This window comes from Cyprinus carpio, chromosome B15, assembly GCF_018340385.1.
Source record: "Cyprinus carpio isolate SPL01 chromosome B15, ASM1834038v1, whole genome shotgun sequence".
Classification (NCBI taxonomy): domain Eukaryota; kingdom Metazoa; phylum Chordata; class Actinopteri; order Cypriniformes; family Cyprinidae; genus Cyprinus; species Cyprinus carpio.
This window is the reverse complement of record NC_056611.1, coordinates 23,654,136-23,668,385: the sequence shown is the minus strand read 5'-3', so window position 1 is coordinate 23,668,385 and position 14,250 is coordinate 23,654,136. Positions and strand designations below refer to the sequence as shown.

The 14,250-nt window shown below is 36.1% G+C and overlaps 1 protein-coding gene across 3 annotated transcripts in view; it reads left to right on the top strand.

Annotated features, from left to right (window-relative positions):
* The window catches only part of LOC109103650 (suppressor of tumorigenicity 14 protein homolog), a 35,665-nt gene that overhangs the window by 10,195 nt on the left and 11,220 nt on the right, over window positions 1-14,250 (top strand). For all 3 annotated transcript variants that reach the window (XM_042739908.1, XM_042739910.1, XM_042739909.1), the window contains exons 2-10: window positions 738-885; window positions 3,662-3,825; window positions 5,044-5,114; window positions 5,611-5,783; window positions 6,351-6,386; window positions 7,806-8,034; window positions 13,036-13,172; window positions 13,333-13,436; window positions 14,126-14,235. In XM_042739908.1, the coding sequence (XP_042595842.1) occupies window positions 738-885; window positions 3,662-3,825; window positions 5,044-5,114; window positions 5,611-5,783; window positions 6,351-6,386; window positions 7,806-8,034; window positions 13,036-13,172; window positions 13,333-13,436; window positions 14,126-14,235 (1,172 nt within the window). The remainder of the gene's footprint in view (window positions 1-737; window positions 886-3,661; window positions 3,826-5,043; window positions 5,115-5,610; window positions 5,784-6,350; window positions 6,387-7,805; window positions 8,035-13,035; window positions 13,173-13,332; window positions 13,437-14,125; window positions 14,236-14,250) is intronic.

Genomic DNA, 14,250 nt, shown 5'->3' with positions numbered 1-14,250 from the left:
AAACAGGTCTAACCAGTTTTGATGCTGCAATATACAGGCCATTTGAAACCAGTCTCAGCATGTGTTGTCAACATTTATATGAGCTTTATTTCAAATACAGTATTATTGAGACTTGTAGTCACACATATGAGAATCTTAGCTGTATATCTATTTTCGGTTTATCTTTGTCTTTCAGCACTTCCTGTGCAGTTTGGGAAGTGGGTATGGTGTGTAGGCCACATACTGTGCTTGCTCATGCATAATTTGCAACAAGTTAAAGTCTAAATGGTGTGCGATCAAATAAAAATAAGTGGTACTGAAATATAGTTTTCATTAGTGGCTAGTTTGCTTTAAATATTCTCACAGATACTGCGTATCCAGAGGCTACTTTCATTAATATTTCTCTCAAGTGTGGTGGTTCATATTAACATTTAATGCCATTTATTGTTTAATGTATTACTGCTTACATGTTCTCGAATCAACTAACAAGCATTCTTGTATTCAGTGCACTGGTTTTGTTTTGTATAGCAGAAGTTTTGCCTTTATTGTGCTCTTTTTTTTTTAGCTTTAAAGCTCATTTAAAGAGAACACTGAATTAAAGGGATTTCATTTTTTAGTTTATTTTATGAATAAATTAAACCAACTGAATTTATGATTCATTCTGAAGGTACTATATTGTAACATTTGCTTGTCAAAGAAACTAAATGTTTACAGTACTTTTGAAGGACAGTCACAGAATACTTGCATTTCTGTTTCAGGGAGGGAACGGGCGTCATGAGCAGGTCACCTTCCTGACGAATGAACAGAAGATGGCACCGGCACGGAAGACGAGCATTGCCATGGGGGTCATCATTGCCCTGTTGGTAGTGGCTGCAGTGGTCGGATTTCTTGTTTGGCTCTTTGTTGGTAAAAAGATTCAACAATCATATCTAACTTGCTCTTAAATGATAAAAGTTGCACAGCTGTTTAAACTTTTGGGGTCTCTTATGCTCACTGAGGCTGCATTTATCTGATCAAAATACAGTAAAAACAGTAATATTGTGAAATTGCAATTTATAATAACTTTTCTTTTTTAAAGTATTTTAAAATGTAATTAATTCCTGTGATGGCAAAGCTTAAATTTCAGTAGCCATTACTCCAGGTTTCAGTGGTAAAATAATAATGATAAAGGGGTAAAAACTGTGTGTGTGTGTGTGTGTGTGTGTGTGTGTGTGTGTGTGTGTGTGTGTGTGTGTGTGTGTGCTCTCCATTCAACCCAATTGGTGCAAACTGCTATAAGTTTTTTTGTAAATTATGCAACTTTATATAAAAAAATGTGTGCCGCATATGTCACTACCGAAATTGTGTTGTTTTGTGTGTGTGTGTGTGTGTGTGTGTTTTCGTGTTTATAAAATTCAGCAATTACTCTTTACTTAGAAGACATGTTAGGGTTCTTTGAAGATATAATGTTCCAAAAAGCCTGCTTGATCAATTACCAAAGAAGAATGCCAAAATTATTCATCAAAATAAGATTTTCTTATCAAAGTGATAAAAATTTTGTGTTGTTAATATTAGTACACCCTCCTGAAAGTTACTAAATAAAACTAAAAAAAAAAAAAAAAAAAAATCAACAGGTACTGTAAGTATATTGAACCGAAACTTTTAAAGACAAGTAATTTCCTGTCAATTAAAAGTTTTATATAGCCCACGGAATCAACCTCAAACTTAATAATGGCAGCAGTGGAACCACTTGGGAGAGGACTGCCAGGTGACTTATTTCTTAGCATAAAAGAGGACAGTGGTACAAGAGGAATACCAAATTATTGTTTTAAGTGTTAAAATATAGCAGAAGTAGCACAGACATTCAAAAACAATGGAATTGTGCAAGGCTCCTGAAATATTCAGGTCTTCACTTTGTTTTTATTTAGTGATGAGTGAATTTTTGCTAGAAAAAGAGCAGGCAAAATAACATGCAAGTGTGTCAGAGCCGGCAAAAGCTATGAAAAGAGTGAGACTTTATCTCACAGAGTATGACGCAGCCTGCAGAAGTGACATGCATGCTTGTTGTCATCACTAGGAATACCTACTGTAGCAAAGCAAAATAAACTCATTTAACCTCTTCCAAGGCCCATATTTACAAAATAGAGACTCCCGGGAATCCATACTCTGGTCTCGAGAGACCAAGTCAATCATTTTGGCTCCAAAAGCATCCAAAATGTTCTGGTGTTGCTAGAGGAGGAGTGCAGTGAGAAGTCCTTGGTACCCTCAGTGACGTTCAGTCATAGTAAAGATTTTATATAGGGATGAATGAGTGCAGAAGGTGTGAGGGAGTTGTGGTTTATCAACGCTGGCATGAATTCACATACTACTGTGTGATGTAATACAAAAACTTTAAACAGAAGATGCTACCCTCCTCTCATTCACTGCATTATTGGGCATTTTTTCAGCATGACAATGAACATATTCATTCTCCCAAGGTGAAAATCCTTCAGTGGACAGTGGTATTTCACTCAATCTTAATGCTCTTGAGCAGCTGTGGGAGATTCTGTAGAGACGAGCTGAGCAAAATTCCCCATTAAAGACCAGAGCATTTAAGGAGGTCGTCCAGGAGTTAAACAGGACAGATGTAAAAATTTGTCATGAACTTGTACACTCAGTGCCAAGAAGGGTCAGAGCAGTATACTTTAAGTTCTGGAGGACATTCTAAGTACTAGAATAATATACATTTTCTGAATTAAATCTATGGTGTACTCATTTCTGCAATCCTTCATCTAAAAAAATTGGCTAATTTACTTCTCTTACAGAAAATATTGGCATATATTTTGTTGTCTTTATTAAGTATATGTTTAAAACGTTTCAATTTTGCCATCTTTCCATGAATTATATTAGTGATCATTAAGAAAATACATCTTTTATATTTATTCAGAGGATTTATATATACATGTATAGTTTTTATATGTGTACTACTGTTCAGGACTGTGCTAGTTAACCATGTGCTGATTAGCATCTTTGAGCTAGGTTCAAAAGTATTTAAAATTGTCACTACCGAAACAGTCAAGATCGTCATTGTTTTAGTAGTGACAAAAGGGAACACATAATCCTCATATTTGGGATAAATAAACAAAATTTTAGAACAGTTATGCAATTTATTGTATTTTAGTATGTTTTAGTAGTGTTTTAGTATGCAAGTTAAAATTCTGTATGTGATGTTGTCACTACCAGAGCATTGCAGTCACTACCAAAACATGGGATGTTTTGTCAATAATAAAATATACTGAATTATCAGCTAAGATGTTATGACAGTTTTTGGTTCAGTGTATATTCAGACTAATGAATCCTTAACTTTGAGATCAGTATGATCAACTTTTTGCCATTTACAAAGAAAAATTTTATTCAAAATACAACAAATGTTATAAATTACACTTGAAATATTGTTAAAAATGTGACCGTTATTGATTTACCTCTGAATTTTTTTTTTTTTTATAAAAAATAAATATTTACGATGTAGAAAAATCTTAATAGGTCAATATAACTCTAAATAAATTATTATTACTGTGTTTCGGTATTGACAAATTTGGGGAGAGGACAAATATTTCAAATCTTTCTGAAAATGCAATAAGGGAAATGTGTACCTTGGATATTATACAATTCCCCAAACTTGTCAACGTTAGTGTACAATTAATAACATCTTTCCCTCTCTCAGTCAGGAGCAAAGAATTGGAAAATGAGGCTACCTTACATAAACACAGCTCCTCCACACGGGTTTACAGCGGACAGATTAAGTTTCTCAAACCTGAGTACAGCCCAGTATACGAGAATCCCGACAGTGCAGAATTCCAACAATTGGCAAGGGACTTGGAAGGAATTGTGAGTGTGTTTTTTTTTTTTTTTGTTTGTTTTTTTTTTGTTTTTTTTTTTGTTCTCAGACTTTTATTTGCTGTTGGTGTTGTAAGTATTCTGGTCACCTTGACTTCCTTTTATAATCTTGATTCTAAATTCAAGTGAATCAGTTTTATCTGTTTTTTTTTTTCTTTAAAAAAAAAAATCCATACATAGACTTCAATAACTGTACTAATGCTTTTAAAGACTTTCAAGGTGTCTATACATAAAGATTTCATGATGCGTCATCTGAAGTGGCATAGATAGCACAAATGGCATGTACTCATATTGTTGGCATGCAATATATCACAAGCTTAATGTTTGATTGTGTAGGTGACAGAAAAAAAGGTGCTTGTATAATAGGTAAAGATGACAGTGGGCGTCTAGCTGACAGACTCGTCAAATCTGTTTATTTCTTCCCAATCATGCTCAAAAGCACAGGATGGGACTCCTTAGCAAGGCCTTCCTCAAACAAACAACTTCCCATCGCATTGATTCGCTAGGTGACAGTCACATTACAGGTTATGTGAATGTCACAACACACGTGTCATATTTTATGGTAAAATCAGAATAAAAGAAAACAATCTATTTTAGGACTATCAGTGTTCATCTTAATATTTTTTTTTATTTAATATTACTTGAAGGGATAGTTTACCCAAAAATGAAAATTCTGTCATTAATTACTCATCCTCATGTTGTTCCAAACCCATGAGACCTTCGTTCATCTTCGGAACACAAATTAAGATATTTTTGATGAAAACCAAGAGCTTTCTGACCCTGCACATACAGCAACACAACTGACACGTTCAAGGTCCAGAAAGGTAACATACGGTTGAACCATTGATGTCATATGTACAATTTTAACAATGTCCTTACTACCTTTCTGGGCCTTGAACTTGGTAGTTGCATTGCTGTCTATGCAGGGTCAGAAAGCGCTCGGATTTTATCAAAAACATCTTAATTTGTGTTCCAAAGATGAACTATCTTACGGGTTTGAAAGATAATTAATGACAGTCAGAGTTTATTTATAAAATAAAATAAAATATTTATTTTGATTTTCATAATTGTATCATTGAAATAAGCATTTTCTGCTTCAAAATAAAAGGGCAATACAACATGAATTTAATTGAATTTGAGTTGACTATGTGTTAATTATTGTACTGTTACTACTTATAATTGACAATAATCTCCTTCTTTTTTTTTTAGATGAACGATACATTCACCAGAGATCCTCTCCTTTCCAAATACTATACCAAGTCTGTCATCACTGCCTTCAGGTAAAGCTGAACTATAGCTCCCTGATTCAGACAAAGTGAAATTTATAGCATGCTCTCTAAATCTAATAGTTTTTAAATTAAACAATAGATCATTCTTTATGTCTTGATTTTAATACTTAGTGGCTCCGCAGATAGAGATAAATTACAAGTCTCATAAAATCTGGGTTAAAAAAAATCACCCTAATAGAATACAAATTATTAATTTCCAGTTCAACTATTACTACTGCTCATGCTCAGGGTTGGAGACCATAAAGACAGAGAGAAAATCCATTATACCGAATCAGAGTATCATACATAATGGGCTCTTTTTTGATTTGGGTCAGAACCATCTAGACCTAGCATAGCATAATTCTTAAAATCACATAAAACACCATAGCAACTAGCATTATGCAAAGCAAATCCTAAAATTTGTATCAGTACATTATGCATGAGCATGTACTACAAGTTGTACTTTCATTCAATAATATGTGTACTTTGCACCATCATGCATCTGTAGTGAAGGAACCTTAGCGTATCACTGGTCTCAATTTGACATTCCTGAGAGGGACAAAGAGATCGTCCCAGAGCTGACAGAGGAGCGTGTGGTCGAGGCTCTGCGGAGGAGCTTCCGGCAGGAGGGCAAACGAGTTGGGGACATCTTAGTCACTGCCAGCAACATCACTGCTTCATGTAAGATGATTGCTAATTATAAAGAGAACGTGTTTGTTCCACACCGTCACAGTGCAGTAATTAGGATGAGTAACGGAAGATTATATTGAAAATGGTTGTGAAAAACAACATTATGACTGCTTTTGTAGCAAAATGCAATGACGAACATGTATGTAAATTACAAAAACAATGATTAAAAATGTATGAAATGGCCCCTTTAGGAACACTGATGCTTTTTAATAACATTGTAGATAACGGCAGGGACTTTCCCCATTGTGCAGCTCAATGAAACAAAGTAATTCTTTGTTTTTGCAAAAAACTGTAATTCTCTGTCCTTCTCCGGTCCCCATCTGCATTATATATACGAGAGCAGCGGGTCTGAGTGGCATCTCAGTGCCCTGCTTAAAATGATATCTCTGTACAGAGACTCATGTTGCTGTAGTGAAGTGAAAGACTGGTATTTGTGAACGTCGGAGTCAAGGTGAGGGGTGGAGGAGGAGGAACAGAATGTCTGACAGGCCTTTGGAAAATGGAAGGAAAGAGGATTGAAAAAGTACAGCATGCATCATTTTCTCTCTCTCTTTGCAGCCACAGACCCTCGGATGGTCAGGGACCCCAGATCCAGTGAGTAAAGTGTGTTCCATTTCAGTCACCGCTGCACTGTAATTTTCCACCTGGGTTGCCATGCTCTCTCCTGTCACTCACTGAAAAATGCCTGCCCGACTCCATCTCACACTCGCTCTGTCTCTCGCTTGCTTTCCCTTCCACTTACTTTGCTGTGCACAACAGCACAGGGATCTCAAAAACCTGTTTTTCCACCAAAGTGAGCATTGCTACAGCTCTTTAACAGCACCTTTGTACAAATGTCTAAATTATCTGCATTAAACTGCAAGTTCAAGGAGGTTTCATATGGCTTTAGAGTCAACATGAAAGCAAAATAGACTCTCTTTACTTCAATTAAATGAATGGCTTGTAATCTTTCATAAAAAAAAAAAAATGTAATAACTTGATTTGTAGACTTTGCTTATTTGAGACCAGGGATTCCAAAACAAATGTTTGTCAGCCAAACACATTGACCTAAAATATTAAATAAGTACCCTCTGAGAGTTAATATTTCAATAATTTAATAACGCATTGGCACATTAAGGTTGTCAGGGTTGCTGGTCACATGACAAGCAGGTAAAATAGTTAAATACCACAATTTATTTATTTTGATTTTTTTTTTATTATTATTATTTAATGATTTAATTTGCTATTCATCAACTCACAAACCCCTGCAAGCTTAATGTTTAATGTAATATTATTTTAGCATTAATATTTAAGGTTATGTCAATAATAGCAAATAATAGTATATTTAAAAATAATTAAATTAATTTCATTTTAAAATCCATTTAATGGTCTCTCCAGTGGCGAAGAGAGAAAAACAAACAAACAGAAGTACATTTACATATAATAATGTTTACATAAAAAACATTTTCAATTTGTCTGAAATAGAGCAAAACTCCATCCTTGACTGAAATGGAGAGAAAAAAACTTGAAACCATGCTCATTCGGGGGTGCCAGTTCTCCTCTGGCCAGACGAAACCAGCATGGTGTGGTTTAATTCCAGGCAGTAGCAAAGTCAGATTGTGCGGAGGACTCGTCTGGTTCTCATGGTCTTGTGCTGATGACCATCTAGGTGATGAGGCCTTTGTTGGGGATTTGTCTCTGGGGCTCATCTAGTTGTCATGGTCTCCGCTGACATTCAGGGCTGTAGAGATCTCTAGGTGCTGGTCCACCAACAAATATGTCACAATAAGGAAGAAAATCCAGTCACAGTTTTGGTTCATGCAGACTTTAAGGTGTTTGAGCGGCCTCTTTTCCCATCCAAGAAGCCACTTATCACTCGATTCAACCACTTTGTGAGAGCTAAGGATCTTTGGTGCTTCTTATACTTGCTGCGCAGCAATTATCTGATGTATCTGTCGTGTACTTGAACTAGTATGTTATTTACCAGAATGCAGTATGGTCAGATCTTGCTACTTTTCCTGTTTCTGTTATCAGAGAAATGCTTTTACAGTCTTACGGCTGACACCACCAGCAAAGAATTTACATCTCCGGAACACCCTAGGAGATACCCACCTTACTCCCGATGCCAGTGGCAGATCCGTGCTCCTAAAGGTTACACCATCATTGTCAAGTTCAGGACCTTCCACACAGAGGATGGCTGTACCAATGATTATGTAGCCATCTTTGACTCTCTCAGTCCTGACAGCACGTATGCTATCACAAAGTGAGTACATGCCACTTTCAATCCTCATATTTAATTTGTGTCATTTAGGTTTTACCATAATCTAAAACAATGCTGTTTAAATGAATATAAAGTTAAAAGGCTGAAATGCTTTATCATCACTTGAATACCATAAAAACCTTTCCCCACTTTGAGGAAAATAAAGCCTTTTTTCTTTTCTTAAAAAAAAAAAACACTTTTAGGGACTTCAAATTAACATGTGCTGTAATCTCTGTGTACAACCAATCTTTTATAATCTCTTATGCTCACCAAGTCTGCATTTATTTGATCAAAAATACTGTAAAAAATCATTAATATTGTGAAATATTGTTGGAATTCAAAATAACCATTTTCTATTTTAATTTATTTTCAAATGTAATTTATTCCTGTGATGTAAAGCTGAATTTTCAGCATCATTACTCCAGTCTTCAGTGTGACGTGATCCTGATTTGATGCTCAAGAAAAAAATGCTTATTATCAAAGTTGGAAATGGTTATGCTGCTTAATATTTAGTAAAATCTGTGATACATTTTTTGGATTCTTTAATGAATAGAGAGTTCAAGATAACAGTATTGATTTGAAATAGAAATCTTTCGTAGCAATATAAAAGTCTTTAATGTAGGGTAGCCATATGTGCTTTTTATACGGGACACGTCCTGGCCAGGATTTTATATTGCCTAAAACATCTAAAGTAGTTTGACCAATAACATGCAGGTATTGTACATAATCTACAGAGTACGATCAAAGCGATGTAAATACACACACGTGTTTGTTTATTCATTCTACTTGAAGTGTTGCTGCGCACCAATCATTGCATGACACAAGGGCTGTCACAATATTAGATTTTTCACATCACGTTATTGTGGCCATAAGAATTCACAATATCGATATATTGTGATATTTTTAGAAATCTTGGGGGGAAAAGATGTCAGTCAAATAATTTTTAACTTTGTTTATTGAGTTTTTCTTTTTCACACAACGAACATAAGGATACTAATAAATGCAGGGCACAAGACTCTGGCTTTCTCTGTCTTCTTTGAAGCGCCTATGAAATAACAAGAGAGAAAATACTGTCAAGTTCAACAGTATGATGAATAAATATTATTGGTAACACTTTACAATAAGATGTCATTTGTTAACATTAATGTATTAACTAACATGAATGAACAATGAACAATACATTTATTACACAATTTATTAATCTTTGTTAATGTTAATAAAAATAGTTGTGCATTGTTCATGTTTGTTCATAGTGCATTAATGTTTACAAACACATGTGATTTTAATAATCCATAAGTAAATGATGAAATTAACATGGTTAATTTCATGGTTAAAATTCATGGTTAAAAGAACAGCTTTAATCGTGTAACTGTTAATAGATTTGAACAAAAATAAAGTGTTACTACGCTCAGGCTGTATTGATTGCAAAAACAAAAATAAGATGATTAAAGAAAATGTGGTACTTATTAAAATAATCACCCTTTACTTAAATATATGAACACAGAAAACCGCTGTTAACAGGTTAATATAACGTTTCCCATTCTATGACTGGGAAAATAATGACAGCTTACTCTGACGAACACGGCACTCCTCGGAGTACCTGCAAGTGCTGCGTCATCTTCTTGCGTGACAATGTCAGCGTTAAGGCACAATACTGCCACCTGGGAGCTCAACCAGGTACTGGCGCTGGAGTATTTACATGTGGTGTTATCATAAGAGAACTGTTCATTTTAAATATTGCGGTATGTCGTCACACACTAAATTAACACGATGTCGATAATTGTTGCTTTGTATATCACGGTTATCGTCAATACCGGTATATCGCGACACACCTACATGACACCAAAGTACAGCGAGAGCAATTCAAAAGCATAAGGAGCCATCTGCTCTGCTCTCTATAGCTCACGTGAATGTCGTACAACGATCGATCGGCAAAGTGCAAACAGCCCAAACCTGGATATTTTTGCTAATATAGAAATCCTTGCAAGGGCACATCCCGTAAAAATGGCCATATGGTCACCCTACTTTAATGTCACTTTTGATCCATTTAAGGCTTTAAAAAAAATAATTTCTTTGAAAACGTAGCACATACTGTACAGATTATATGTAATATCCTTAATGCATCTCTACCTTCTAAACTTAAAGCATGAAGCCCTCTCATAGGCGCTAGTTACACAACATTTCAGTTCAGTTTCATTTTCACAGTTGGCCTAAGGCTTCTTGCTGAAGATTGGCTTGTTAAGACCCCTCTCTAGCACCTTTAAGATACATGCCAAGTTTTAGTCACCTTATCACTAGGTGATGACAGACTTTAGTAAAGAAGCACTTTTTTTTAAGCACTTTTTTTTTTTTTTTTTTTTTTTTTTTTTTTTAAGTTTCTTGATTTATTTATGCTATGTAACAAATCACCTGAAGTGTATAGATTGCAAACTGTATCTTGCAGCCAGTGGGCTCTGAACATAATTCTCTCAACACTCAGCCTCTGCCCCGTTTCCAAGGTGACAGAGTTTCTGTGCATCACAGCCATACAGTTCTTAATAATGTTGTTACGCCCCAGGTCTCGGTCTCTCTCTCTCTCTCTCTCTCTCTCTCTCTCTCTTCTCTCTCTTCTCTCTCGTTCTCGTGAGGCTTCTTGACTCGATATACCCATTTGACTTTGCTTGTCATGTAGTTTCACACTGCCAGTCAAAATTTGGACATCCTTGACTGAATTTCTGATCTTAAAGAGCCCAAAAAATGGGTTTTTAGCCCATATCTTTCAGGCTGGAGGTCATCTAGGGGCTTATATACTCCTAGTCTCTGTCTCACACGTCACGCCCACGGACCATTGGCTAAACGTCTGATGCATATGGCACACAAAAGTGGAAACACTTAAGGAGTGTTGAAGTCTTCATTGGATTGGTTGAATTATACAGTATTTCCGGGAGACGTGTGCGTCGCGTTCTTTAATGTTCTGTCCGGAAACAAAGATACCATTGTGCCAAACCCCCTCAAGAAAGAAGAAAGCTGTAGTGTTTACAACTGTGATGACGAGCGCTTATCAGAATCAACTAAACACTGGAGTTTCAAAAGTATGTGAAATATTTAAAGTTCGCGGCATAGAATCTTTCAAATACATCCGAGAGTTTTACACACCAGTCTGTTATTGTGGCGACATTTCCACGCCCCAAAATGTGATGCAGAAAAAAACAAACTGTGATTGGTTGTTTGACATGTCGGTCAAACGGTTCTCATAGGCGGGCCTTGGCCAAAGAAAGCTGCCAAGAACGAGACTAATATACCCCTAAACATTGACAAAATGCACTTTAGGAACAAACATACCAATAATGCACACTACACAGATTTTCATCCAGTCAATTTCCCATCAAGCAATTTCATTGATATACAGGTGTATCTCAATAAATTAGAATCTTGTGAAAAAGTTCATTTCAGTAATTCAACTCAAATTGTGAAACTTGTGTTTAAATAAATTCAGTGCACACAGACTGAAGTAGTTTAAGTCTTTGGTTCTTTTATTGTGGTGATTTTGGCTCACATTTAACAAAAACCCACCAATTCATCTCGACAAATTAGAATACTTCATAAGACCAATAAAAAGTGAATTGCTAGCCTTCTGGAAAGTATATTCATTTACTGTACATGTACTCAATACTTGGTAGGGGCTCCTTTTGCTTTAATTACTGCCTCAATTCGGCGTGGCATGGAGGTGATCAGTTTGTGGCAACTTTGTAAGACCAATGCTGCTGAGGTGTTTTGGAGTGGCATTTTTCTTTTATGGTTTTTTATGGTCTCTTGTTTCTCATTTTCCTCTTGACAATACCCCATAGATTCTCTATAGGGTTCAGGTCTGGTGAGTTTGCTGGCCAGTCAAGCACACCAACACCATGGTCATTTAACCAACTTTTGGTGCTTTTGGCAGTGTGGGCAGGTGCCAAATCCTGCTGGAAAATGAAAGGAAGGAAGCATGAAGTAATCCAAAATTTCTTGGTAAATAGGTGCAGTGACTTTGGTTTTCAAAAAAACACAATGGAACAACACCAGCAAATGACATTGCATCCCAAATCATCACAGACTGTGGAAACTTAACACTGGACTTCAAGCAACTTGAGCTATGAGCTTCTCCACCCTTCCTCCAGAAGACTCTAGGACCTTGGTTTCCAAATGAAATACAAAACTTGCTCTCATCTGAAAAGAGGACTTTAGACCACTGGGCAACAGTCCAGTTCTTCTTCTCCTTAGCCCAGGTAAGACGCCTCTGACATTTGTTGTGGTTCAGGAGTGGCTTAAAAAGAGGAATACGACAACTGTAGCCAAATTCCTTGACACATCTGTGTGTGGTGGCTCTTGATGCCTTGACCCCAGCCTCAGTCCATTCCTTGAGAAGTTCACTCAAATTCTTGAATCGATTTTGCTTGACAATCCTCATAAGGCTGCGGTTCTCTCGGTTGGTTATGCTTTTTTTTTTCTTCCACACTTTTTCCTTCCACTCAACTTTCTGTTAACATGCTTGGATACAGCACTCTGTGAACAGCCAGCTTCTTTGGCAATGAATGTTTGTGGCTTACCCTCCTTGTGAAGAGTGTCAATATTTGTCTTCTGGACAACTGTCAGATCAGCAGTCTTCCCCATGATTGTGTAGCCTAGTGAACCAAACTGAGAGACCATTTTGAAGGCTCAGGAAACCTTTGCAGGTATTTTGAGCTGATTAGCTGATTAGCATGTCACCATATTCTAATTTGTTGAGATAGTGAATTGGTGGGTTTTTGTTGAATGTGAGCCAAAATCATCACAATTAAAAGAACCAAAGACTTAAACTACTTCAGTCTGTGTGCATTGAATTTATTTAATACACGAGTTTCACAATTTGAGTTGAATTACTGAATTGAACTTTTTCACGACATTCTAGTTTATTGAGATGCACCTGTATACTTTAGTATATAAAAATAAAGCACTGTTCTATACAGTTGCCACAATTCTAACACTACTTGCATCTTTTCATCACAGACAATGTGGACTTCGACCTCCTACAAATCCCCTTGAGGTTGTTTCTTCTGGTAACATCATGCTCGTCAACCTAATCACAGATAAGGTTCAGAGACCTGGATTCAGAGCGGTTTACACTGCCATTCCCGCTATTGCTGGTAACGTCAGTGATTGTTTTGTACAAATGCTTTAGTATTTTATAAAGTCATCATCTTAGTCAAAAGTCTTTGTAGCCGTGAAACTGGAAATTTTTTTTGAATTGGTCTAGAAAATATTCCATTTCAGTTCAATAATATCTGTTTCAATATTAATTTCTAGCTGGGACCTGTGGAGCATCTCTGACTGCACCCACTGGAAACTTCACCTCTCCTCATTTTCCTAGTTTCTATCCTCCTTTGGTGGACTGCAACTGGCACATCAGTGTAAGCCTTGTTGTACTATCTATTCTTCATATTTAGAATTATGTGAAACACAAAAGCAGATTTTAGGCAAAATATCTGAGCACCAAATCAGCATCTCTGAATGATTTCTGAAAGAATCATGTGACACTGAAGACTGGAGTAATGATGCTGAAAATTCAGCTTTGCTTCACAAGAATAAATTACATTTTACAATATAATAAATACAAAACTGTTCCTTTAAATTGTAATAATATTCCACAGTGTTACAGTTTTTGCTGTATTTTTATCAAATAAATGAAGCTTTGCTGAGCGTAAGAGACTTATTTAAAAAACATTTAACAAATCTTGCTGACCCCAAAGTTTGGAACAGTAGTGTATGTATTTTAAGTAAATATGTGGTTAATAATAATTCAGCTAATAATAATTCACATTTTGGCTGCGCATCTTCAGAAGGCTTGAAATATAGTGCATAAGTGTAGAGTACTTTTATGTAGAGCAGCTCATGCATTCTGCCTACATCTCATTTTGTGTTTCACAAAAGAAGTAATATGGGATTGGAACATTGATGTGAGTAAATGAAAACATCTGTGTATTTGAATAAACTACTTATCCTGAGTTGTAAAGTGTTTGGATTCTCTCATTAGGCTGTTTTATTATTGAGTTATGCCCTTTTGAAAATAACCCTGAACAACATTGTGTGGATTCCGCAGGTTCCTGCTGACAGAAAGATAAAGATTGAGTTCAGTATGTTCCGTGTGAAAGAGCCGGGGGTGGACACCAGCATCTGTCACAAAGACTTCATAGAGGTGCTGGGTAAAAAGTAAGTTCTGTCATC